Below are 26,565 nucleotides of genomic sequence, written 5' to 3' on the forward strand. Positions count from 1 at the left end.
GGGTTAGCATACAGGAGGTCGTTGGTTCGATCCATGGTTGGGGCGCATTTTTCTTTTTAATTTGCTAATTTCATTTTGACATTTCATACTGCAATATACACCGTTTCTTATGTCACATTTCTCCTAAATTTACAACATTTTGTAACACTGAACGTAACAAATACGTGGTTAGACAAATACGAAGTAGATAGTTGAAACAAATGACCAGTCATAGGACAGAATAACTTCAAAAATAATAACAATTTCGAGATGCTAAAGATGATAGCACAATACAATAACACAACGTTTACTTGTCATTTATACTACATGTAATATGAGCGCTTCGATGCCGCACATTAGCAACCAGTGACAATAATAATGTCCATATTAATGACCGCATGACCTTCACAAAAAAATGCTTTATGCTCAGAACGACAGATGCTCAAAGCGACCTCTCCGCACGTTCAAACATTGCGTAACCCACCGTATCGTACAGCTTTGCACCCTCCGCACCAAAGTTGCGTCCACAGTAACAAGAGCAGCATGAACATGCGCTATCAATTCTTCCGCTTTTGTCGTCATAGTAGAGTACACGAGCTCCTTCAGGTGTCCCAAAGGAAGAAATACAGGGGATTTAGATCAGTTGAACACGGTGGCCATAGAACTGGACCTCCACGTCCGAGCCTTTTTCCCTGGAAATGTTCTGATGTTCTGTCCAAATACTTCCGCACATTAATTCCGGAGTATAGACGTGCACCATCATGTTGGAATCATATCGTCTGCCGAATATGTAGTGGAACATCTTCCAGCGCATCAGACAGTTAATTTGACAGGAATGCATGATACCTTAGTGCAGTCAAACGGTCAGGCAACATGTAGGGGCCAAAACTCTGTCGCCCAATATTCCGGTCCAGACGTTAATACCAAAGCGAACTTGATATCCACGGTAAGGTGCGGGTTAACCTCACACCAATGGTAGACATTGTGCATGCTGAAGAAACCCTCACGAGTGAATGCTGCTTCGCCGACCATATTACAGTGTGCACGAAGTCATCGTTGGCTTCCTGTTGTTGTTGGAACCATTGACAGGATTGCATCCGCTGATGATGATCTGCAGGACGCAGGTGTTGAGTGAAAGCGTAATGATAGGGGTGCAGCACGTTAACGACCGAGCATTGCGGGACACGCAGCTGCATTGCTACGCTACGTGCAGTTCGCTGAGGTTCTTGGTGTCTGATCTCCAGAATAGCTTCCTCAGTAGCTGGAGTACGGCGAGGCCGTGGACGACCTCTGTCACGCGATGGTGGAAGGAGAGAACCTGATTCCCGAACGGGCATCTCCAACCGACTAAACACACACTACTGGCCATTAAAATTGCCGCACCATGAATATTACGTGCTACAGACGCGAAATTTAACCGACAGGAAGAAGATGCTGTGATATGCAAATGATTAGCTTTTCAGAGCATTCACATAAGGCTGTCGCCGGTGGCGACACCTACAACGTGCTGACATGAGGAAAGTTTCCAACCGATTTCTCACATACACTCCTGGAAATGGAAAAAAGAACACATTGACACCGGTGTGTCAGACCCACCATACTTGCTCCGGACACTACGAGAGGGCTGTACAAGCAATGATCACACGCACGGCACAGCGGACACACCAGGAACCGCGGTGTTGGCCGTCGAATGGCGCTAGCTGCGCAGCATTTGTGCACCGCCGCCGTCAGTGTCAGCCAGTTTGCCGTGGCATACGGAGCTCCATCGCAGTCTTTAACACTGGTAGCATGCTGCGACAGCGTGGACGTGAACCGTATGTGCAGTTGACGGACTTTGAGCGAGGGCGTATAGCGGGCATGCGGGAGGTCGGGTGGACGTACCGCCGAATTGCTCAACACGTGGGGCGTGAGGTCTCCACAGTACATCGATGTTGTCGCCAGTGGTCGGCGGAAGGTGCACGTGCCCGTCGACCTGGGACCGGACCGCAGCGACGCACGGATGTACGCCAAGACCGTAGGATCCTACGCAGTGCCGTAGGGGACCGCACCGCCACTTCCCAGCAAATTAGGGACACTGTTGCTCCTGGGGTATCGGCGAGGACCATTCGCAACCGTCTCCATGAAGCTGGGCTACGGTCCCGCACACTGTTAGGCCGTCTTCCGCTCACGCCCCAACATCGTGCAGCCCGCCTCCAGTGGTGTCGCGACAGGCGTGAATGGAGGGACGAATGGAGACGTGTCGTCTTCAGCGATGAGAGTCGCTTCTGCCTTGGTGCCAACGATGGTCGTATGCGTGTTTGGCGCCGTGCAGGTGAGCGCCACAATCAGGACTGCATACGACCGAGGCACACAGGGCCAACACCCGGCATCATGGTGTGGGGAGCGATCTCCTACACTGGCCGTACACCACTGATGATCGTCGAGGGGACACTGAGTAGTGCACGGTACATCCAAACCGTCATCGAACCCATCGTTCTACCATTCCTAGACCGGCAAGGGAACTTGCTGTTCCAACAGGACAATGCACGTCCGCATGTATCCCGTGCCACCCAACGTGCTCTAGAAGGTGTAAGTCAACTACCCTGGCCAGCAAGATCTCCGGATCTGTCCCCCATTGAGCATGTTTGGGACTGGATGAAGCGTCGTCTCACGCGGTCTGCACGTCCAGCATGAACGCTGGTCCAACTGAGGCGCCAGGTGGAAATGGCATGGCAAGCCGTTCCACAGGACTACATCCAGCATCTCTACGATCGTCTCCATGGGAGAATAGCAGCCTGCATTGCTGCGAAAGGTGGATATACACTGTACTAGTGCCGACATTGTGCATGCTCTGTTGCCTGTGTCTATGTGCCTGTGGTTCTGTCAGTGTGATCATGTGATGTATCTGACCCCAGGAATGTGTCAATAAAGTTTCCCCTTCCTGGGGCAATGAATTCACGGTGTTCTTATTTCAATTTCCAGGAGTGTACATACAGCAATTGACCGGCGTTGCCTGGTGAAACGTTCTTGTGATGCCTCGTGTAAGGAGGAGAAATGCGTACCATCACGTTTTCGACTTTGATAAAGGTCGGATTGTAGCCTGTCACGATTGCGGTTTATCGTATCGCGACACTAATGCTCGCGTTGGTCGAGATCCAATGACTGTTAGCAGAATATGGAATCGGTGGGTTCAGGAGGGTAATACGGAATGCCCTGTTGGATCCCAACGGCCTCATATCGCTAGCAGTCGAGATGACAGGCATCTTATACGCTTGGCTGTAACGGATCGTGCAGCCACCTCTCGATCCTTGAGCCAACAGATGGGGACGTTTGAAACACAACAACCATCTGCACGAACAGTTCGACGACGTTTGCAGCAGCATGGACTATCGTCTCGGAGAGCATGGCTGCGATTACCCTTGACGTTGCATCACAGACAGGAGCGCCTGCGATGGTGTACTCAATGACGAACCTGGGTGCACGAATGGCAAAGCGTCACTTTTTCGAATGAATCCAGGTTCTGTTTACAGCATCATGATGGTCGCATCCGTGTTTGGCGACATCGCGGTGAACGCACATTGGAATCGTGTGTACGTCATCGCCATACTGGCGTATCACCCGTCGTGATGGTATGGAGTGCCATTGGTTACACGTCTCGGTCACCTCTTGTTCGCATTGATTGCACTTTGAACAGTGGACGTTACATTTCAGTTGTGTTACGACCCGTGGCTCTACCCTTCATTCGATCCCTGCGAAACGCTACATTTCAGCAAGATAATGCACGACCGCATGCTGCAGCTCCTGTATGGGGCTTTCTGGATACAGAAAATGTTCGACTGCTGCCCTGGCCATCACATTCTCCAGATCTCTCCCCAATTGAAAACGTCTGGTCTATGTCGCCGAGCAACTGGCTCGTCACAATACGCCAGTCGCTACTCTTGATGAACTGTGGTATCCTGCTGAAGCTGCATGGGCAGCTGTACCTGTACACGCCATCCAAGCTCTGTTTGACTCAATGGCCAGGCATATCAAGGCCGTTATGACGACCAGAGGTGGTTGTTCTGGGTACTGATTTCTCAGGATCTATGCACCCAAATTGCGTGAAAATGTAATCACATGTCAGTCCTAGTATAATATATTTGTCCAATGAATACCCGTTTATCATCTGCATTTCTTCTTCGTGTAACTATTTTAACGGCCAGTAGTGTATTATTATCTGGATGATATCGACAAGGATATCTAGCATCATATTCACGAGTGGCAACTCCAGGCCGGTTATCATATGCACCAAGGACTAGACGTATATCCACATATTCATTGTTTGTGTATGCCACAAGTATGCCACACTGGTTTAGAGGTTTACAATCAGGAAACTCCATACGTGTAAGCATGTACATTGGAGTCTGTCACGGGCGCGTTATTCCGATAGCAACTAGTCCCCGTCTGGTGGACAGTTCATACAATATAAACATGCCGCCAGTCCTGCGCTGTGTTCCACCTAAACCGCATTACCTCCCTGTCAGATATTGTTTTGCATGATTCATCCCGACACCGCTAATTGTGAAAGGTTCGGTTTCACTGTTTCCCTAATGGTAACAGACGTGATGTTTCCACAATGTCATCGATAAAATAATAATAATGGTAATAATAATGCATTGAGATACGTACTAAACAGCACGCGGTTACCAGTCTTAATGTCGAAAGGCATAATTAGTGGGACCATGCTGATAACACATACAAATAGTAACCAAGTTTAGACATTATTCGCAAAGCATGTTGCTAGTCCTACTGGTAACGTAAGGCCCTAACGAAACGTAATGGACCTGAGCAAAGCAATAATAATAATTGGTACTAATCTATGGGACCACTGGAGGAGGGTACAAAGAATACAGGTTTCGCATGTAGTATATGAAGTGGCATGAATAAATTCACGCCAACGGCGTGCAAAGGGTTTCTTTCACAGCTGACCAGTCTCCCATTTCTACGATTGTAGTATGTAAGTGCAATGTTTTCTAGAGAACACGTTCCAATCGCTGTTGACGATTAAGATGCCAGATACCGTATCACCTGCACAACATGTACCAATTAAGAAACATTTGCCTCAACCAAGGATCGAACCATCAATCTCCTGCATGCTAAACCAAAACCCTATCCTCTGCACCAACTGTACACCACCAGATATGTGCCGAGAAAGGTAGTTATCACATATGTGGTTACAGTGTTGCCAGATTGCCGCTCTTTAACGTCCATTATCTGCCGGATGTACTCGGCGGACGAGATTTTGTCACAGACAATTTTTTATCGCTGGCATGTGTGCTGCGAAGCCCGAGTGCGTGAATGTCGCTTCATCCTGTGCGCAGATTTGGTACACAGTGCACGCTGCTACTGGTCCGAATCCCGGACAGTTAACAAATGGATCGGCTCAGAATTCTTGGCTTTCATCTTCTAGAGCACACGTAGAAAACACATGTGACTAAATGCAGGTACATAGTATAATTAACGACTAGACAAGTTGAGATCAAGGGCTGGAGGGCTGGGGATTGGGGTCACAGCAGGCAACATGAACTGAAAGGCAATTACACCGCGAGACTGACATGATAATTGCAAAAGCTGCGTATCAATTACAAAACCAACTCAAGACACCGCCCTTGGGCTGTACAATCGGTAAACACCTTCAAGAATAATAATAATGAATAAACGACAGCAATGTACTCAGTAATTTGTAATGGGAATATCTCTCAAACCGATGTCTTCCGAAGTTTTCCGAAGTAAGAGTGATTTCAGGTGTGCCGCAGGGGAGTGTCGTAGGACCGTTGCTATTCACAATGTACATAAATGACTTTGTGGATGACATCGGAAGTTCACTGAGGCTTTTTGCGGATGATGCTTTGGTATATCGAGAGGTTGTAACAATGCAAAATTGTAGTGAAATGCAGGAGGATCTGCAGCGAATTGACGCATGGTGCAGGGAATGGCAATTGAATCTCAATGTAGACAAGTGTAATGTGCTGCGAATACACACAAAGAAAGATCCCATATCATTTAGCTACAATATAGCAGGTCAGCACCTGGAAGCAGTTAATTCCATAAATTATCTGGGAGTAGGCATTAGGAGTGATTTAAAATGGAATGATCATATAAAGTTGATCGTCGGTAAAGCAGGTGTGAGACTGAGATTCATTGGAAGAATCCTAAGGAAATGCAATCCGAAAACAAAGGAAGTAGGTTACAGTACGCTTGTTCGCCCACTGCTTGAATACTGCTCAGCAGTGTGGGATCCGTACCAGATAGGGTTGACAGAAGAGATAGAGAAGATCCAACGGAGAGCAGCCCGCTTCGTTACAGGATCATTTAGTAATCGTGATATCGTTACGGAGATGATAGATAAACTCCAGTGGAAGACTCTGCAGGAGAGACGGTCAGTAGCTCGATACGGGCTTTTGTTGAAGTTTCGAGAACGTACCTTCACCGAGGAGTCAAGCATTATTTTGCTCCCTCCTACTTATATCTCGCGAAGAGACCATGAGGATAAAATCAGAGAGATTAGAGCCCACACAGAGGCATACCGACAATCCTTCTTTCCACGAACAATACGAGACTGGAATAGAAGGGAGAACCGATAGAGGTACTCAAGGTACCCTCCGCCACACACCGTCAAGTGGCTTGCGGAGTATGGATTTAGATGTAGTAGATGTAGAGGTAACAAATTTAGATGGGTGGAAAGAACCCCGCCAACTTGATCTCTGTAGGACGCAGTAAGTTCAAATGCCAACCATGAATCAAATTCAGTGCTGTACCTTTGGACCAGAACCGAAACGAATACACAGACTCAACTCGCGTGCGTAAATGCTATCGACAGGTTGGCTAGAGAACTTCCTTCGGATGTTGCCAGAAATCTTTTAGTGCCAGGCGTTGGTAATTAATGGGTTACAAAATTTTCCACAGAACGCCACAAGATTTAAGTTTCAAAACATATGTAAGTCCCCTCTAGGAAACAGAACAAGACTTCAGCAGTTATACATAAACGTAAGTAAACAGGAAAGGAATAAAAGTTTAACAGACCTCTCCTCAGTAAGTTATTAGGCTTCAAGGCAAATGTGACACGTGTGTGGCTCATCGGAAAGCATTTAGAAGCGGTGCACGTGATAACACAGGCTGTTTTATTTAAATTTGTACGTGGGTGGCCACCACAAATCTATATCAGGAAGCTGAGCAGAAGCACGAACCGGCAGGCAACGGACCTCGCTAAGTCACAGAATAGACTGCAAAACGGAGGCTCCTACTGCAACAGGGACTCTGACAGCACCAAGGGATAGGACGCAGGCTCAGAAATGACCGATGCTCGGTTAAAGTTAGCCCCAAGGAATATTAAAATTCCAAGACGTGCTCACCAGGAAGATCCTGTGAGGTGTCAGCTGAAGAATAACTCCGAGCGCTGTCCGAAGCTCGGCCGGTGAAACGAACGGCTTCCTCCCATCTGACACCCTTGCAGGGTGCTAGCATCGATCTGCTGTGTTGCCTTCCCCACGTCCTCCTCGGAAGCATGTCCAGGAAGCAAATCGGCAACGAACCAAGGATCCGCAACACGCGGCTATCCACCAGCAACTCAGAACTGACCCTTCTCGAGCACATCACTGTGACCTCAGTCCTCACCACCGCTTGCGTAGGCCCTGTCTCGTACCCGCGATCCAAACATAAGCCTCTACGGGGTGTGACAAGACCTTTCATCTACATCTACATCGGTACTCTGAAAATCACACTTACCTGCCTGGCAAAGGATTCATAGAACCACTTTCACAATAATTCTCGACGAGTCCAACCTCCAACAGCGCGCGGAAAAAGCTAACGCCGACATATTCCCGAGTGATCTGTGATTTTCTTAATTTTTTATGATGACCGTTCCTCTCCATGTAGGTCGGCGTCAACAAAATATTTTCGCGTTTGGAGGAGAAAGTTGGTGATAACAACTCCGTGAGAATATTCATCCGCCACAAAAAGCGCCTTTGTTTTAATGATGTCACCCCAAATCCTGTATCATTTCAGTGACACTTTCTCCTCTGTTTCGCGATAATATAAAACGCGTTGTTCCTCTTTGAACTTTCTCGATGTTCTCCGTCAATCATGTCTGGTAAGGATCCCAGATTCCGCAGCAGTACTCCAAAAGAGGACGGACAACCGTAGTGTAGGCATTCTCTTTAGTAGGTCTGTTATATTTTCTAAATGTTTTTCCAATAAAATGCAACCATTGGTTTGCCTTCCCACAGTATTTTCTATGTGTTCTTCCCAATTTCAGTTGTTCGTAATAGTAATTCGTAGGCACTTAGTTCAATTTACAGCCTTTACATTTGACTGATTTATCGTGTACCCGAAGTTTAACGGATTGCTCTTAGCACTCATGTGGATCACCTCACACTTTTCATTATCTAGGGTCATGTGCCAATTTTCGCACCCTGAAGATATCATATATAAATCATTGTGTAATTTGTTTTGATCTTCTGATGACTTTACTAGACGATAAGCGACTGCATCACCTGCAAACAACATAAGACGGATGCTGAGACTGGCCTCTAAATAGTTTATGTAGGTAAGAAACAGCAGAGGGCCTATCACACTACCTTGGGGAAATCCAGAAATCACTTCTGTTTTACTCGATGACTTCTCGTCAGTGACTACGAACTGTGACCTCTCTGACATGAAATCACGAATCCAGTCGCATAAGTGAGACGATATTCCATAAGCATGCAATTTGATTACAAGCCGCTTGTGAGGTATAGCGTCAAAAGCCTTCTGGAAATCTAGAAATACGGAATCAGTTTTAATTACTTTGTCAATAGCACTCAACAGTTCGTGTGAGGAACGAGGTAGTTGTGTTTCACAAGAACGACGTGTTCTAAATCCGTGTTGACTGCGTGTCAGTAGACCGTTCTCTTCGAGGTAATTCATAATGTTCGAACACAATATATGTTCCAAAATCCTTATCCACAACGGCTTTAATGATATGTTACTATTAAAAACAGTCTTGTTCACGATTTATTTATCAAGGTGACCGGTTTCGACCAATACTGTGGTCATCTTCAGACCATTGAGTAGGAACCTCTTTCTGTTGGAGAATCACTACAGCAGTGATTCTCCAACAGAAAGAGGTTCCTACTCAATGATCTGAAGATGACCACAGTAGTGGTCGAAACCGGTCACCTTGATAAATAAATCGTGATCAAGACTGTTTTAATAGTAATATTTGTAAGACATTGATCACTGCCTTTCCCGTAATGTATTCAAAAGTAATTAATGATATGTGCTTATAATTTAGTGGATTACTCCCAGTACGTTTCTTGAATATTGGTGTGACCTGTGCAACTTTCCAGTCTTTGGGTATGGCTCTTTCATCGTGCGAACGTTTGTATGTGATTGTTAAGTATGGAGGTATTGCATCAGCATACTCTGGAAAGAACCCAATTAGACCAGAAGATTTTCTGTTATTAAGTGATTTAAGTTGCTTCACTAGCCCGAGGATATCTATTAAGTTGGCAGCTGTTCTTGATTAGAATTCTGGACTATTTACTTCGTCTACTTCGGCGAAGGAATTTCAGAAGGCTGTATTTAGTAACTCTACTTTGGCAGCACTATCGTCGATAGTATTTCCATTGCTATCACGCAGAGAGGGCATTGATTGTGTCTTGCCGTTAGCATACTATACATACGACCAGAATCTCTGAGAGGTTTCGAGGCAAAGTTTCGATGTGGAAACTATTAGAAGTATATTGCGTTGAAGTCCGAGCCAAATTACGGGCTTCTGTAAAAGATCGCCGATCTTGGAGATTTTGCGTTCATTTGGATTTAACATGCTTTTTCGCTGTTTCTGCAATAGTGTTCTGACCCGTTTTGTGTACGAAGAGGGATCAGCTCCACCGTTTGGTATAATTCTGTCAACTGCTGTCGATAATAATTCTCTGAATTCAAGGCAAATCTAGTCTACACTTACATTGTTAATTTGGAGCGAGTGGAGACTGTCTCTCAGGAAGGTGTCAAGTTAATTTTTATCTGCTTTCAATTCTCGTTGCGTCTCATGTGATACAGTTTTATTTATTACACTTTTCTCTTTAATAAATTATTTTTGTGCCACATCGGCGCATCCTGTAACTGCTACACCATGTGGAAGGACCCATTGTAGCTGGATCACTTGTCATCGACAGGAACATTCGAAGTCCTCAAATTGGACTCGTAACAAAATAATTCTGTATACGTCATTTTCAATATATTTTCTATGAACATACACAGGATAACTGAAGAATATGCTTGCATCAAATTCCAATCAAAATCAGATGTACCTTTCTCAAGTTATGTCAACCCACAATTTGAAAAATGCTGTTTCGAGAAAATTGCGTTTGAAGTTTTGCGTTACATGTTTTGTTATTTAGTTAAGCATATCCCCGGACAGCTATCCCTGGACCATATAGCAGTCCTTTCAGATCCAAATGGAGGCCTTCCTCCATCTTTTTCGTGGCAGTGGTGGTCCTACGGACCTCTTTGACAACCTCCGTCATCCGTTGCCCTGCTCGCCCGATACGCTTTTCATCCGCTTTCGTGCAGAAATTGTAACAGGCTGATGTTATCTCAACTTTGAACACGTTCATAATTTCCAACGTGCCTGTTAGCCGTCGTTTAAATTACATGTCGACTATTTTTTTCTGTTGTGAATGTTTTTCGAAGACACTTTTTCTCAAGTCACCTTGTAACATAATAACGGAGTTTATGGCAAACTTGGGATGAACACTACAATGAAGTATACATTCTACAAAATATTTTAAACCAAAAATTGATTTTTTTCCAATTCAAAGATGACAACCCCCTTAGAGAATGGGCCGTTCTTGTACATGTGCTGAAAGGTTCTGTCTTGGGAGGTAACTACACTGAAGGTTAATAATTGGCTCCTTTTACCGACCCCCCGACTCAGCAGCATTAGTGGCAGAACAGCTGAGAGAAAATTTGGAATACATTTCACATAAATTTTCTCAGCATGTTATAGTCTTAGGTGGAGATTTCAATTTACCAGATATAGACTGGGACACTCAGATGTTTAGGACGGGTGGTAGGGACAGAGCATCGAGTGACATTATACTGAGTGCACTATCCGAAAATTACCTCGAGCAATTAAACAGAGAACCGACTCGTGGAGATAACATCTTGGACCTACTGATAACAAACAGACCCGAACTTATCGACTCTGTAAGCGCAGAACAGGAAATCAGTGATCATAAGGCCGTTGCAGCATCCCTGAATATGGAAGTTAATAGGAATATAAAAAAAGGGAGGAAGGTTTATCTGATTAGCAAGAGTAATAGAAGGCAGATTTCAGGCTACCTAACAGATCAAAACGAAAATTTCTGTTCCGACACTGACAATGTTGAGTGTTTATGGAAAAAGTTCAAGGCAATCGTAAAATGCGTTTTAGACAGGTACGTGCCGAGTAAAACTGTGAGGAACGGGAAAAACCCACCGTGGTACAACAACAAAGTTAGGAAATTACTGCGAAAGCAAAGAGAGCTTCACTCCAAGTTTAAACGCAGCCAAAACCTCTCAGACAAACAGAAGCTAAACTATGTCAAAGTTAGCGTAAGGAGGGCTATGCGTGAAGCATTTAGTGAATTCGAAAGTAAAATACTAGGTACCGACTTGACAGAAAATCCTAGGAAGTTCTGGTCTTACGTTAAATCAGTAAGTGGCTCGAAACAGCATGTCCAGACACTCCGGGATGATGATGGCATTGAAACAGAGGATGACAAGCGTAAAGCTGAAATACTAAACACCTTTTTCCAAAGCTGTTTCACAGAGGAAGACCGCACTGCAGTTCCTTCTCTAAATCCTCGCACAAACGAAAAAATGGCTGACATCGAAATAAGTGTCCAAGGAATAGAAAAGCAACTGGAATCACTCAACAGAGGAAAGTCCACTGGACCTGACGGGATACCAATTCGATTCTACACAGAGTACGCGAAAGAACTTGCCCCCCTTCTAACAGCCGTGTACCGCAAGTCTCTAGAGGAACGGAAGGTTCCAACTGATTGGAAAAAAGCACAGGTAGTCCCAGTCTTCAAGAAGGGTCGTCGAGTAGATGCGCAAAACTATAGACCTATATCTCTGACGTCGATCTGTTGTAGAATTTTAGAACATGTTTTTTGCTCGAGTATCATGTCGTTTTTGGAAACTCAGAATCTACTATGTAGGAATCAACATGGATTCCGGAAACAGCGAACGTGTGAGACCCAACTCGCTTTATTTGTTCATGAGGCCCATAAAATATTAGATACAGACTCCCAGGTAGATGCTATTTTTCTTGACTTCCGGAAGGCGTTCGATACAGTTCCGCACTGTCGCCTGATAAACAAAGTAAGAGCCTACGGAATATCAGACCAGCTGTGTGGCTGGATTGAAGAGTTTTTAGCAAACAGAACACAGCATGTTGTTATCAACGGAGAGACGTCTACAGACGTTAAAGTAACCTCTGGCGTGCCACAGGGGAGTGTTATGGGACCATTGCTTTTCACAATATATATAAATGACCTAGTAGATAGTGTCGGAAGTTCCATGCGGCTTTTCGCGGATGATGCTGTAGTATACAGAGAAGTTGCAGCATTAGAAAATTGTAGCGAAATGCAGGAAGGTCTGCAGCGGATAGGCACTTGGTGCAGGGAGTGGCAACTGACCCTTAACATAGACAAATGTAATGTATTGAGAATACATAGAAAGAAGGATCCTTTATTGTATGATTATATGATAGCGGAACAAACACTGGTAGCAGTTACTTCTGTAAAATATCTGGGAGTATGCGTGCGGAACGATTTGAAGTGGAATTATCACATAAAATTAATTGTTGGTAAGGCGGGTACCAGGTTGAGATTCATTGGGAGAGTCCTTAGAAAATGTAGTCCATCAACAAAGGAGGTGGCTTACAAAACACTCGTTCGACCTATACTTGAGTATTGCTCATCAGTGTGGGATCCGCACCAGATCGGGTTGACGGAGGAGATAGAGAAGATCCAAAGAAGAGCGGCGCGTTTCGTCACAGGGTTATTTGGTAACCGTGATAGCGTTACGAAGATGTTTAACAAACTCAAGTGACAGACTCTGCAAGAGAGGCGCTCTGCGTCGCGGTGTAGCTTGCTCGCCAGGTTTCGAGAGGGTGCGTTTCTGGATGAGGTATCGAATATATTGGTTCCCCCTACTTATACCTCCCGAGGAGATCACGAATGTAAAATTAGAGAGATTAGAGCGCGCACAGAGGCTTTCAGACAGTCGTTCTTCCCGCGAACCATACGCGACTGGAACAGGAAAGGGAGGTAATGACAGTGGCACGTCAAGTGCCCTCCGCCACACACCGTTGGGTGGCTTGCGGAGTATAAATGTAGATGTAGATGTAGAACATGCAGATATCAGACGAGGAAAATGCAGTCAAATACTTAAAAGATTCAAGCGTCAGACTACAAGATTTCTTAAGTGATGACGTTCTCACAAATCTGTGAGAACTTGTAATGAAACCTGTTGGTAGTGTGACCTGGTAATGTTCTTTTGAACCTAACCGTTCATGACGTAATAAATATGTATCAATACAATTGTGGTGGTTTCTTATCAATACGGACAAGAATCAGTTGTGGAAATCAAGATGATCAGGAACTAATTTATAGGCGATAATTTATAAAAGTTGTATATCAGAATAAGTGTTCAATAATTTATGGTGAAGTAACTAAACAACTGAAATATTTTTGAAGCAAACTAGATTATAAATACTGTCAGGATGATGATGTTGGACTAATAGAGACTGGACAAGTCGCATAAACTTGCTCTATGTAAAGTTACATTGTCTTTACGTCGAGTGACTTTTATCGTTTTAGAAAAATAGTTACACATATTTTATTTAAATTAGCTTCTCAATCTATATAGTAATCTGTTACACCGTAGATTAGTTTTCCAAAGTACGCCTAGAGTATCGATAACTACAAACTTCACGATGAATAGATATTAATTTATTTCTGCTTGTGTCCTGTTACTTCTAACCACCATCCTTTTTCCCCTTTCCTCTGAGCACTCCTTTTCCACTTTCTGTCTGGTGCATTAAATTCAGAAGGTCTGCTGTCAAGAGAAATAAATAAAGCTTTCATCACATATAAACGTTAATTGTTTCAGGTTCAGTAGGTAAGTGAACATTTGCCTTGGTTTCAGGTACATCTTTCCCTGACTGCTAATCAGCCGATCGAGGAACTCTTACCAACCAACGAGATACCGAACGACGCTAAAGCTTGCAGGACCGACCTCTAGAAGCGTCTGAGTCATCCCGAAAGCAGGTACAGAGGTTGTTAGTTCCCTATCGCTGGATAACATTTAATTCTCCCATGACGTTCTCGACCAAGCTTGTAAATAAATTACTTTTCCGGCGTGTGACGTGGAATCAGTTTAGAATCTGCTACTGCATAAAGAGTGACTAATACTCCACATCCTAACACGAAGTGGAAGCGTACTCTGTGAATAATAGCCAAACTACAGCAACATAGTCCTTCCTCTACTTATTCTGCACTTCATCAGTTAGACGCTTACCTGATTCGGCCCCGCACTTATACGTTGTCTTCTGACATTGCTGTCCGTCGCCAGACAGAACCGCATTACTTATTTATGTAATTGCCATTATCCACTTGCTCCAATGTACACAGTATTGTACTCTTTTCCATTTTCTCAAAGGACTCTTGAATGCATCTGTCCTGTTGTAATTTTGTACTAGGTGCTGCTCGCATTCTTTTACTTTTCTTCTAAAGGGGGGTGCCATTTATCACAAGCAGACATCATAAGAGATTTTTGGACAATATGGTTGTGGAGAGAAGCAGCGATTAGTATGATTAATCAATAATTCAAGAACAGTCTTAATCGCATTTATTATTGTTATAATACCGCCAACCGGTTTCAACCCGACGTAGGGGTCATCTTCTGGGCGTTTACACCATTGGTCGACTGCTGGTGGTGTCACTCCTGTCTACATAACGGCAGGTAACTAGGTATAGGAGATAGTTTCCTGCCGTTTTTCACAAGTCACCTTGTAACATGTAAAATGTTAAAATATCTTTCAGTTGCCTCGATAGCGTACATACATGAAAACTAAAATATGATTACAAGACTAGTTTGTTTTCAGCGCAAGCATTCTCAGATCATTCTCGTATTAGACGTAGGTTGAACAAAACCAGGATACACCATAAATAATCGTATCATGTATAACTTCCACGTGTATAAGAGACAAATTAAATAATAAATTTAATGGTAACAGCAACAACGGAATTGAGACTTTCTTTACAATGGTCGTGTGAGGTGCAAGTTGATCAAAAACTAGCTAGTCATGATATTCCATGTTTCATATACATAGGCGATCTACGCAGTTGAAAGATTTATGAAAAAAGGGTTGTTACATAAAATCGCTTTCTCCTTCCTGAAAAAGTCAGACATTACTAAATTTATAAATAACTTTTCAATATGAGCCCACTTATCACCATGAAGTTGTAGACCCTTTAGCCTGGAAGACTGCAATGATTTGGTTGGAAAGTGTGTAATAAACCGTTGTATACTCTCCTGAGGCGAACTGTTGTAATTGGTCTTGGTATCCTGGATATTGACACTGGGACAGAGTTTACGTCCGGGCAGGTCCCACGTATATGTTCGATCCAGGACACATCTGGGAACCTTGTTGGTAACGGCACTATCTCACCATCACGCAAGCAGTTCACAGATACACGTGTCGCACGTGGACGAGTATTGTTCTGCTGAAAATTGGCGTCACGATACTGTCGCGTGAGAGGTAATACTGCTGTTGCGCCATCGGAGTACCTCAGTGGCAACCCGTTGTGACATGAAGGCTTAGCTGCTGGCGCCAGGAGTAACACCGCTGTATCTCTCCAAAAAGCTGGAACAATGGACGCCGTTATGCTCGCCGACCGTGGTCATCCGGTATAGTGCAGAATCCTGATACATCGTTGAACACATTGAGTGACATTCATGAACAGTCCACGCTTCCCGGTGATAACGCCACTTTGAACTCACCTCTTTATTGTTGTGGTGTTAACAGCAACCTATGCATGGGACGGTACTTCCCTAATGTGGCCGCTGCTAGTCTCTGACTAATGGTAGTGGACGACACAGAATATTGCAGGGAATCCATTACTCGTTCTCGAATGACAGACGCACATGTGAAGGGGAGTGCTGCGACGTACTTGGGGCACAGCGCGGCGGCCCTACCTGGTGGTGTTCAAACGTGGTCGACCAGAACCTTGACAACCAGAGTGCCTTCCTTAATCTTCCCTCGCAGTCCAAAATCGAGCCACTGTATCTCGATATAGCACGACTTGACCAGCTGGCGAAATGGAGTCCCAGAATGAGGCCCGTTTCAAAATTACCAGGTGCTGATAACGCTGTCTGACAGAAGAATGCGGCATCTCCATGTCCTGCGCAGTGATCACACAACACAGACGCTGTTCATGTCCCTCATACAAGACCTGTAACAATACTAAACATGAACAAGACTAATGAACTCAGGTGGCTGTTCTACCTGTCATAGAGAATTAAAACTCTGTTCAGTTACATACCTGCCGACGGTGTCTACGTGTGCGTAGTTACACTGACCATTTTTTCTGGATGCTTCACTGTCAGGGAGTGTTGTATAAAATGGGAATGTAATTTTTGTAGCAATATTTATATATTTAACAGTTATTTTCATAAACATATATGTATCTATCAAAACATTCGGTGCATGCTAGAAGTCTGTTCGATGACTAAGCTGAAGTGCTCAGTGATACAAATTTACGTGTGCAATGAAAGTAATGTGGTTAAAATGCATTCTGTGACAAATCTGAAGCTCTCAGTTATGCAAGTTTATGTGTGCAATTATGTGAATGCAACGAAAACTACAAACGTTGTCTCCTGGACGAAAACTATGAAAACAAGTACTCCAAACCGACATTTCACGATAAATAATCAGCAAAAAATGCAGCACATGTTTAATGAAAGCATGAAAGCCGCCTGATCATGACTTGTAATGATTCGAAACCGGTAACGGTCCCTTTTGAATAAAGGAACTTAAATTTGTGGCTGGTTGCTGTCTCAACACTATCAACCTTTGATTACATAATTTGAAAAATATATGTAAACTAATTTAAGAGTTTAAAATAAATGCCGATGTTTATAACAAATCTTCGTCTTGCTATAACCATGATGAAGGTTATGTGATGTAATGTACAGTTGTGGGGCGGCGGGTTTATAGTTTTGGTGGGCTCGCCGTCGTTTTGATGAGAGCCTGGTCAGCCAGAAAGCGATGAAGAACATACTGACTATAGTTTCCAGTCCATTCTTGTCCAGCCCACTAAAAGAAATGTTACTATTCTCTATTTGCTTAGTGGGATCAGGACTATGATTATAAATGATGATAAGGAGTCGTAACTGATACACATATTTAGTAAAGTTTCACACACACCACTTGAAATTCATCATGTTCATACCGATAGTAAATCTCTGCCTCCTAAACAACACTATGAGCAGTTCAGAGGCGACCTCTACGGTAAGTTCCTACCAAATTGTCTTTCTCCCTCACTACTGATACTCAAAATAAATGCTTGCCACAAAAGTGGAAGATAATTGTCACCACTTGCAAAGCGGATTTATCAGTCTCACACACAGTAACTATTACTTTTGCAAAAACTAAGCGATCGAGGACGGTATGCACTTCTCGCGAGTTCACTATTTATTATTACTGAAAATACGCGTTTTGGCACAGTCTGTATCTGGCGTCATCCGAGGCAGCGCGCACTCCGGCCTTTACAGACGCGGATCTTACAGTGGCTGGGCGCGAAATGAAGTTTCTTCTTACCTCTCGGGCTGCATTTATATATGTGGCGCAGCGGACTGCCGAGGGAACACTAGCTGTCATTCGTCTTAAACACACGGCAGCAGTCTCTAAACAGCCGCTTTCTCATACACACTATATTTAATAACAAAGTTATGAATTAATGTAGAATCTTCTTAATTTGGTTGAAATCACAGAAAAAGATTCAGCTCGCTTGCATAAAAATTTTGTGTTCCATAATTTCTAGAACGGAACTGACAGCAGATCATTCCCTCTGAACTATAAATTTAAGAGACCTTGTGTTAGTTGTTATTAACAGTACGGTCCTAAAACTTGTTCTACCTCTATTATATAACAGGTTTTATCATGTGCTGTAACCAAAACGTTCTAGCACTAAAATTACACATACTTAATCTACTACAAATAAAAACATTTTAGTTCCAATTTCGGTTTTCATTTAATTACTCGGAAACTATTAGAGGTAGCGTAATGTGGTCACGTAGTTATTATTTTTAGGTTAGACAGAGGCATCATACAAATTTTTACATTTCTAAGTCTAATATTTAAAGCCTTCAATTTTTCTTAAAAGCTTGGATTCTGACCACAATTTTTATTTAATCATGTCGAGACTTGCACCAGTTAATTTTAACACACTTCTGCACATTATAACCAAATTCTGGCTTTCTAACTTTGTTATTTAGCGCCATTTACTTTTCTCTTAAAACGATGTATTATGAAAACTATTGATCTAATCACTCTAATACTTGACACTTAAAACAGTATTACATTAAACTACAGGGCTATTACAAATGATTGAAGCGATTTCATAAATTCACTGTAGCTCCATTCATTGACATATGGTCACGACAAACTGCAGATACATAGAAAAACTCATAAAGTTTTGTTCGGCTGAAGCCGCACTTCAGGTTTCTGCCGCCAGAGCGCTCGAGAGCGCAGTGAGACAAAATGGCGACAGGAGCCGAGAAAGTGTATGTTGTGCTTGAAATGCACTCACATCAGTCAGTCATAACAGTGCAACGACACTTCAGGACGAAGTTCAACAAAGATCCACCAACTGCTAACTCCATTCGGCGATGGTATGCGCAGTTTAAAGCTTCTGGATGCCTCTGTAAGGGGAAATCAACGGGTCAGCCTGCAGTGAGCGAAGAAACGGTTGAACGCGTGCGAGCAAGTTTCACGCGTATCCCGCGGAAGTCGACGAATAAAGCAAGCAGGGAGCTAAACGTACCACAGCCGACGGTTTGGAAAATCTTACGGAAAAGGCTAAAGCAGAAGCCTTACTGTTTACAATTGCTACAAGCCCTGACACCCGATGACAAAGTCAAACGCTTTGAATTTTCGGCGCGGTTGCAACAGCTCATGGAAGAGGATGCGTTCAGTGCGAAACTTGTTTTCAGTGATGAAGCAACACTTTTTTCTTATTGGTGAAGTGAACAGACACAATGTGCGAATCTGGGCGGTAGAGAATCCTCACGCATTCGTGCAGCAAATTCGCAATTCACCAAAAGTTAATGTGTTTTGTGCAATCTCACGGTTTAAAGTTTACGGCCCCTTTGGCTCATGCCACATCTGGAGACCGACAGCGCCGACTTCATCTTTCAACAGGATGGTGCTCCACCGCACTTCCATCATGATTTTCGGCATTTCTTAAACAGGAGATTGGAAAACCGATGGATCGGTCGTGGTGGAGATCATGATCAGCAATTCATGTCATGGCCTCCACGCTCTCCCGACTTAACCCCATGCGATTTCTTTCTGTGGGCTTATGTGAAAGTTTCAGTGTTTAAACCTCCTCTACCAAGAAACGTGCCAGAACTGCGAGCTCGCATCAACAATGCTTTCGAACTCATTGATGGGGATATGCTCAGCCGAGTGTGGGAGGAACTTGATTATCGGCTTGATGTCTGCCGAATCACTAAAGGGGTACATATCGAACATTTGTGAATGCCTAAAAAAACTTTTTGAGTTTTTGTATGCGTGTGCAAAGCATTGTGAAAATATCTCAAATTATAAAGTTATTGTAGAGCTGTGAAAACGCTTCAATCATTTGTAATAACCCTGTATATGTTGACAAAGTTTGGAAAATCAATTTTAATTTTTAATTTAATTCTTAATTGTGCAGTACTTGTGCGCTATGCGGTGACGCTTTATTGTCACGTTTCGCTGCTAGCAGTTGCCCACCACACTCTAGAGATGGGCAAAACTGTTCTTTTCAGAGATTGGATCAGAACTGTTCACTCCCTGAAATGAATTAGCTCTTTTTGATGACTCACCACTTATTTACAATAGAAAATAAATGGAAGGCACATTGCCCTTTAAACTTGGTTTATTCCAGTACTATACCTGTATTTTGATCTTATTTGATCCTATTTTGAAGTAACACAGATAATGAGTAAGAATTTTGTATTGTTTATTGAAATTTCCACGATATGACAAAGTTTTGGATTATTGATTTATTTTGCACTATCGTGGTTTTTTGGGTTATCGGAAAATGTTGTAACTTGAGATTTACATTAACAATATATTTGGCTATAATGTATTAAAATTTCATTAACCTCATACAAATACATCGCAAGCCATACATTTTTAAAGTGAACGTTTCCTTCCGAAGACGCCTAAAATCGCAAAATCCGTAGCAGAATAAGAAAAAAAAATATAAATCTGACTGTAAAACGAAAGTGCTGCATATAGCCTTACGCAGAATAAAACAAGGAAAATATTGGTGTATCACATTTTGCGATATGTTTATCGGTTCGCTCGTAATTAAAGCGTAAATTCGAGTGTCCATAATAAAAATCCTATAGTAAGAGGAGTCGTCAGGAACCTAATCTAATCAGTTTAAACAAAGAAAAATAAAATAAAAACAATTGATGTATACATAACATAATAATGTAATATACATAGCGGTATTACTACGAAGAACAATATCAGTAGAGACGAACTCCGATGCAGAGGCGCTGAGTCGAGCAGGTTGAGCCGCGAGCTGTATTACTGCGTGAGCTGAGACCGCAGAGACCAGAGTGACACCTGAGTCGCTTTTCTCAATGCTCTGGCTAGAGTCGAGACGGTGGGGCAAGCGTTGAGCGGGCGAGTTCCGAGGGTGGGAGGGAGCGGTGAACTCACCCGCTCCGAGACAAATCGTCCGTTCCCTTGCGAGCAGGTTGTTGCAACTAGTTCCTATGTTATCCGCTAGGTGGCTCTCTGTCCTGTTGCTCGCATCAACTGCCCAGAGGGCAGGACGTGCGACTAAAACGATCGCCGACAGGGTGCGATGCGAAGTTACGCTGCGCCAGACACTGCAGGCGGCAGACGACACACAGAGACGGCACGGCATATGTGAAACACAAAATCCAATGGGGCACTGCACAATGCAGGCAGCCAAGGTAGAAGCAGGGCAGAGGCCAGCGCTGGCTGTGTTGTGTGGCGTGCATTGTGCTGTGACCAGCAGAGGCGCTGCTGATATGCTCCGTCTCTCTCTCTCTCTCTCTCTCTGCCGTGGGAAACGTTTGGAGCTACCGTTCTTTTTTTCTGAATCACTGATTGTTCACTCCTTTGAAAGATGCAACTCTATGCATTAGTTCAAGAGCGGATCCCCCATCTCTACCACACTCGCTTGCCTCTGTATCTCACAAACTATATTGCGCTTGTTCCTCTACACAGCCTTTTCATTAGGCATATGATGTGTTGGGGGGCTTCTGGTAATTGTAGATAGGGATTGTTTTGTGGGGAGTATTGGATATGACGTTGCATGGAAAAGCACATAGGGTGGACATAGAATGGAATAGGTAACTGAAATGGATTAGATGATTGGGAGGCAAGAAACGAGTGGAATAGAGCTTTCATTTGGGAAGGATCAAATGGATACCGTAGGTTATGTTTGGTAGGTAGGTTAGGTCTTAGGAGTGGAAGACGATTGAAATTACATTCCAACAGAACATGGAGAGTTCTTAGACGACAGGAATGTTGAATGTATCAACAGGGTTCTCAACGATTGGTAAAATTGTAGGTTGTTGGAAAAATTCATGGGATATGTAGGAAAGATTAACGCGTTGTAGGAGTTTGAGGAGGCGTGGGAACTTTGTGAGGCAATAAAACGTTGGAGGAGTTTGCTAAAGTTTTTCCTTTGTTATTTTATCTCCAGCGCCCCATAGAGATGGGCGCTGGCCTGTCCGCAGTGCAACATTCTGGTCTACAGCCTAAGGCTTTAAAAATGAGATTTAATGGTGAAAATTTCCAGATAGTTTTTAAAACTATAAAAGAGATGAATTTGGTTGGCGTTTACATAAAACGTTGTTATTGTGGTCTTCAGTCCTGAGACTGGTTTGATGCAGCTCTCCATGCCACTCTATCCTGTGCAAGGTTCTTCATCTCCCAGTACTTACTGCAGCCTACATCCTTCTGAATCTGCTTAGTGTATACATCTCTTGATCTCCCTCTACGATTTTTACCCTCCATGCTGCCCTCCAATACTAAGTTGGTGATCCCTTGATGCCTCAGAACATGTACTATCAACCGATCCCTTCTTCTAGTCAAGTTGTGACACAAACTCCTCTTCTCCCCAATTCTATTCAATACGTCCTTATTAGTTATGTGATCTACCCATCTAATCTTCGGCATTCTTCTGAAGCATCAAATTACGAAAGCTTCTATTCTCTTCTTGTCCGAACTATTTATCGTTCATATTTCACTTCCATCCATGGCTACACTCCATACAAATACTTTCACAAACGACTTCCTGACACTTAAATCTATACTCGATGTTAACAAATTTCTCTTCTTCAGAAACGCTTTCATTGCCATTGACAGTCTACATTTTATATCCTCTCTACTTCGACATCATCAGCTGTTTTGCTCCCCAAATAGCAAAACTCCTTTACTACTTTAAGTGTCTCATTCTTTAATCTAATTCCCTCAGCATCACTCGACTACATTCCATTATCCTCGTTTTGCTTTTGTTGATGTTCACCTTATATCCTCCTTTCAAGCCACTGACCATTCCGTTCAACTGCTCTTCCAAATCGTTTGCTGTCTCTGACAGAATCACAATGTCATCGGCGAGCCTTAAAGTTGTTATTTCTTCTCCATGGTTTTTAATACCTACTCCGAATTTTTCTTTTGTTTCCTTTACTGCTTGCTCAATATACAGATTGAATAACATCGGGGAGAGGTTACAACCATGTCTCACTCCCTTCCCAACCACTGTTTCCCTTTCATGTTCCTCGACTCTTGTAACTGCCATCTGGTTTCTGTAAAAATTGTAAATAGCTTTTAGCTTCCTGTATGTTACCCCTTCCACCTTCAGACTTTAAAAGAGAGTATTCCAGTCAACATTGTCAAAAGCTTTCTCTAAGTCTAAAGAAATAACATACACATATATTTAAAACACCTTGTAGAAACTGTGACTTTCTTCTAAAAAATCCGTACTTTAATTTCTCTTAAAAACTAAAGTACCTACACTGGGAGAAAGGATTTGTGGAGGGGGAAAAGGCTATAACGTTGAATGGTGTGGGTAAAATATATAGAGGTTCTTTGGGTGCGAACTATGAAGGTATACGTAGCTCTCCGGCGGATAGTGGGAAGAGTGAGGACGAGTCTGATGCGCTAGGAGAGACGTACTATCAAGAGAAGAAGAGATGGAGAGAGATGGAAAGGAAAGAGGGGGGAGGTCTCTGGTGTGGAGTGGAAGGGATGTGGGGATTATAGTTGGTAGGATAACAAAGAGAGCGGAATTCATTTTCTGGGAGGTGGATTCGATTAAAGTTAGGATAGACTATTGAGTGTGTGCACGTGTAGGGACGGCAGAATTTAGAGGTAAAGGCTGCGGCAGCATACCAGATTGGAGATCAGAGGAGAAACAATGGAATAATTGGAATCCAGTTTGCGAGTAGAGTAGCATAAGCGGAGGTGTACTGTGTAGATCTACATCTACATCTGCGTGATTACTCTGCTATTCCCAATTAAGTGCCTAGCAGAGGGTTCAATGAACCACCTTGAAGTTGTCTCTCTACCGTTCCACTCTCGAACGGCAAGCGGGAAGAATGAGCACTTAAATTTTTCTGTGCGAGCCCTGATTTCTCTTATTTTATCGTGATGATTATTTCTCCCTGTATAAGTGGGTGCCAACAGAATGTTTTCGCAATAGGAGGAGAAAACTGGTAATTGAAAGTTCATGAGAAGATCCCGTCGCAACGAAAAACGCCTTTGTTTTAATGATTCCCACTGCAATTCACGAATCATGTCTGTGACACTATCTCACCTACTTCACGATAATACAAAACGAGTTGCCCTTCTTTATACTTTTTCGATGTCATCTGTCAGTCCCATCTGATGTGGATCCCACACCTCACAGCAGTACTCCAGAACAGCGCCGACAAGCGTGGTGTAAGCAGTCTCTTTAGTAGACTTGTTGTACCTCCTAAGTGTTCTGCCAATGAATCGCAGTCCTTCGTTTGCTCTACCCAGAGTATTATCTATGTGATAGTTCCAATTTAGGTTACTTGTAATTGTAATCCCTACGTATTTAGCTGAATTTAGAGCCTTCAGATTTGTGTGACTTACCGCGTAATCTAAATTTAGCTGATTTCTTTTAGTACTCATGTGAATAAGTTCACACTTTTCTTTACTCAGGGTCAAAAAAAAAAAAAGGTTCAAATGGCTCTGAGCACTATGGGACTTAACATCTGGGGTCATCAGTCGCCTATGACTTAGAACCACTTAAACCTAACTAATCTAAGGACATCACAAACATCCATGCCCGAGGCAGGATTCGAACCTGCGACCGTAGCGGTCACGCGGTTCCAGACAGAAGCGCCTAGAACCGCACGGCCACCCTGGCCGACACTCAGGGTCAGTTGCCACTATTCGCACCATATAGATATCTTATCTAAATCATTTTGCAATTCGTTTTGATCATCTGATGACTTTACAAGACGGTAAATGACAGCAGCATCTGCAAACAATCTAAGACGGCTACTCACATTGTCTCCTATGTCGTTAATATAGATCAGGAACAATAGAGGGCCTATAACAGTTCTTTGCGGAACGCCGGATATTATTTCTGTTTTACTCGATGACTTTCCGTCTATTACTACGAACTCTGACCTTTCTGACAGGAAATCACGAATCCAGTCGCACAACTGAGGCGATACTCCGTAGGCACGCAGTTTGGTTAAAAGACGCTTGTAAGGAACGGTGCCTAAGCACTCCGTCTTGAGGCCACGAGTGGCCTACCGGGACCATCCGACCGCCGTGTCATCCTCAGAGGAGGATGCGGATAGGAGGGGCATGGGGTCAGCACACCGCTCTCCCAGTCGTTATGATGGTATTCTTGACCGAAGCCGCTACTATTCGGTCGAGTAGCTCCTCAATTGGCATCACGAGGCTGAGTGAACCCCGAAAAATGACAACTGCGGATGGCGGTCTTGATGGTCACCCATCCAAGTGCCGGCCATGCCCGACAGCGCTTAACTTCGGTGATCTCACAGGAACAGGTGTAACCACTCCCGAAAGGCCGTAACGGTGTCTAAGGCCTTCTGGAAATCTAAAAACATGGAATCAATTTGACATCCCCTGTCGATAGCACTTATTGCTTCATAATTATAAAGAGCTAGTTGTGTTTCACAAGAACGATATTTTCTGAAACCGTGCTGACTATGTGTCAATAAATCGTTTTCTTCGAGGTACTTCATAATGTTCGAACACAGTATATGTTCCAAAACCCTACTGCAAATCGACGTTAGTGATATAGGCCTGTAATTCAGAGGATTACTCCTACTTCCCATTTTGGGTATTGGTGTGACTTGGAGGAGGAATGGAAATTTGATGATATTGTAGAGGATTCACGTGGTGGATGGTAAAGGGATGCAGAAAGCAAGGTGGAATTTTTGACGTTCATGGAGTTGGAGACGCTGATAGAACTTAGGTGGAGCGGATGCCCATTACATTTCCGTAAGAGATTTGTTAAGGTTTAGGACTCTTAGCTTTAGTAGGGGCATGGATATTGAAGCAAGTAGTGTTTTTTAAAGTGAATACTATATTTCTAATAGTCTTCGAAAGCTCTAGACAAAACGACTACAATGATATACAGCACGTATCTCTAAAGAATCTGAGAACTGAGCTAAAGTTTTGAGGGAAAGTAGAAGGTATCTGCCGCCAAGCGGAACTCTCGTGGCAGGTTCCGACGTTGCAAGCAACAAGCAACTCCACCCTGCTTCTCAATTTTTCCACTTTTCTCAGATACTTGACTGAAAGGCCGCAACGCCAAAATCAATAAGTGTTACATCATTGCAACCGTCTTTCCAAGCGCTTTACAAGGGCTTTCTAAGGTGTAGTGCTCCCTTAAAAAAATCTCGTTTCAGTATCTTACATTTGTTCCTTAAAAAACTGTTCGTAAGAATAAATGATGCTAACTGATATAATTTTGAACAAAAAAAAGTGCTGTTACAGTATACAAACTTTATGTTCTTCCTTAGCACAATTTGATTTTACTAATGAACTAGTGTCATAGTGTTTCAAAACAGTTCAATAATATGAACCTGACTTTTCTTTTACAGCATCATGATATACAGAAACAACATCTTGTAAGAAGCAGAAGGCATCAAACTCACAAAGAAGAGGAGTTACTACTTTTGTTAGTTGTTGATTATTGTATGAGAATTTACTGTATGTATTACAAGTATTCTGCTGTTAACAATATTATAGCAATAAAATTCCATGAG

At 43.2% G+C, this 26,565-nt stretch overlaps 1 protein-coding gene across 1 annotated transcript in view; it reads left to right on the plus strand.

Moving 5' to 3' along the window:
* LOC126092249 (dipeptidase 1-like) overlaps nucleotides 1-26,559 on the plus strand; it is a 310,126-nt gene extending 283,567 nt beyond the window's left edge. The window contains exons 11-12 of the mRNA XM_049907759.1: nucleotides 14,176-14,297; nucleotides 26,401-26,559. Coding sequence (XP_049763716.1) covers nucleotides 14,176-14,271 — 96 coding nt within the window. The 3' untranslated portion in view covers nucleotides 14,272-14,297; nucleotides 26,401-26,559. The remainder of the gene's footprint in view (nucleotides 1-14,175; nucleotides 14,298-26,400) is intronic.
* Nucleotides 26,560-26,565: the final 6 nt, after the last annotated feature.

This window comes from Schistocerca cancellata, chromosome 7 (genome assembly GCF_023864275.1).
Source record: "Schistocerca cancellata isolate TAMUIC-IGC-003103 chromosome 7, iqSchCanc2.1, whole genome shotgun sequence".
NCBI lineage: Eukaryota > Metazoa > Arthropoda > Insecta > Orthoptera > Acrididae > Schistocerca > Schistocerca cancellata.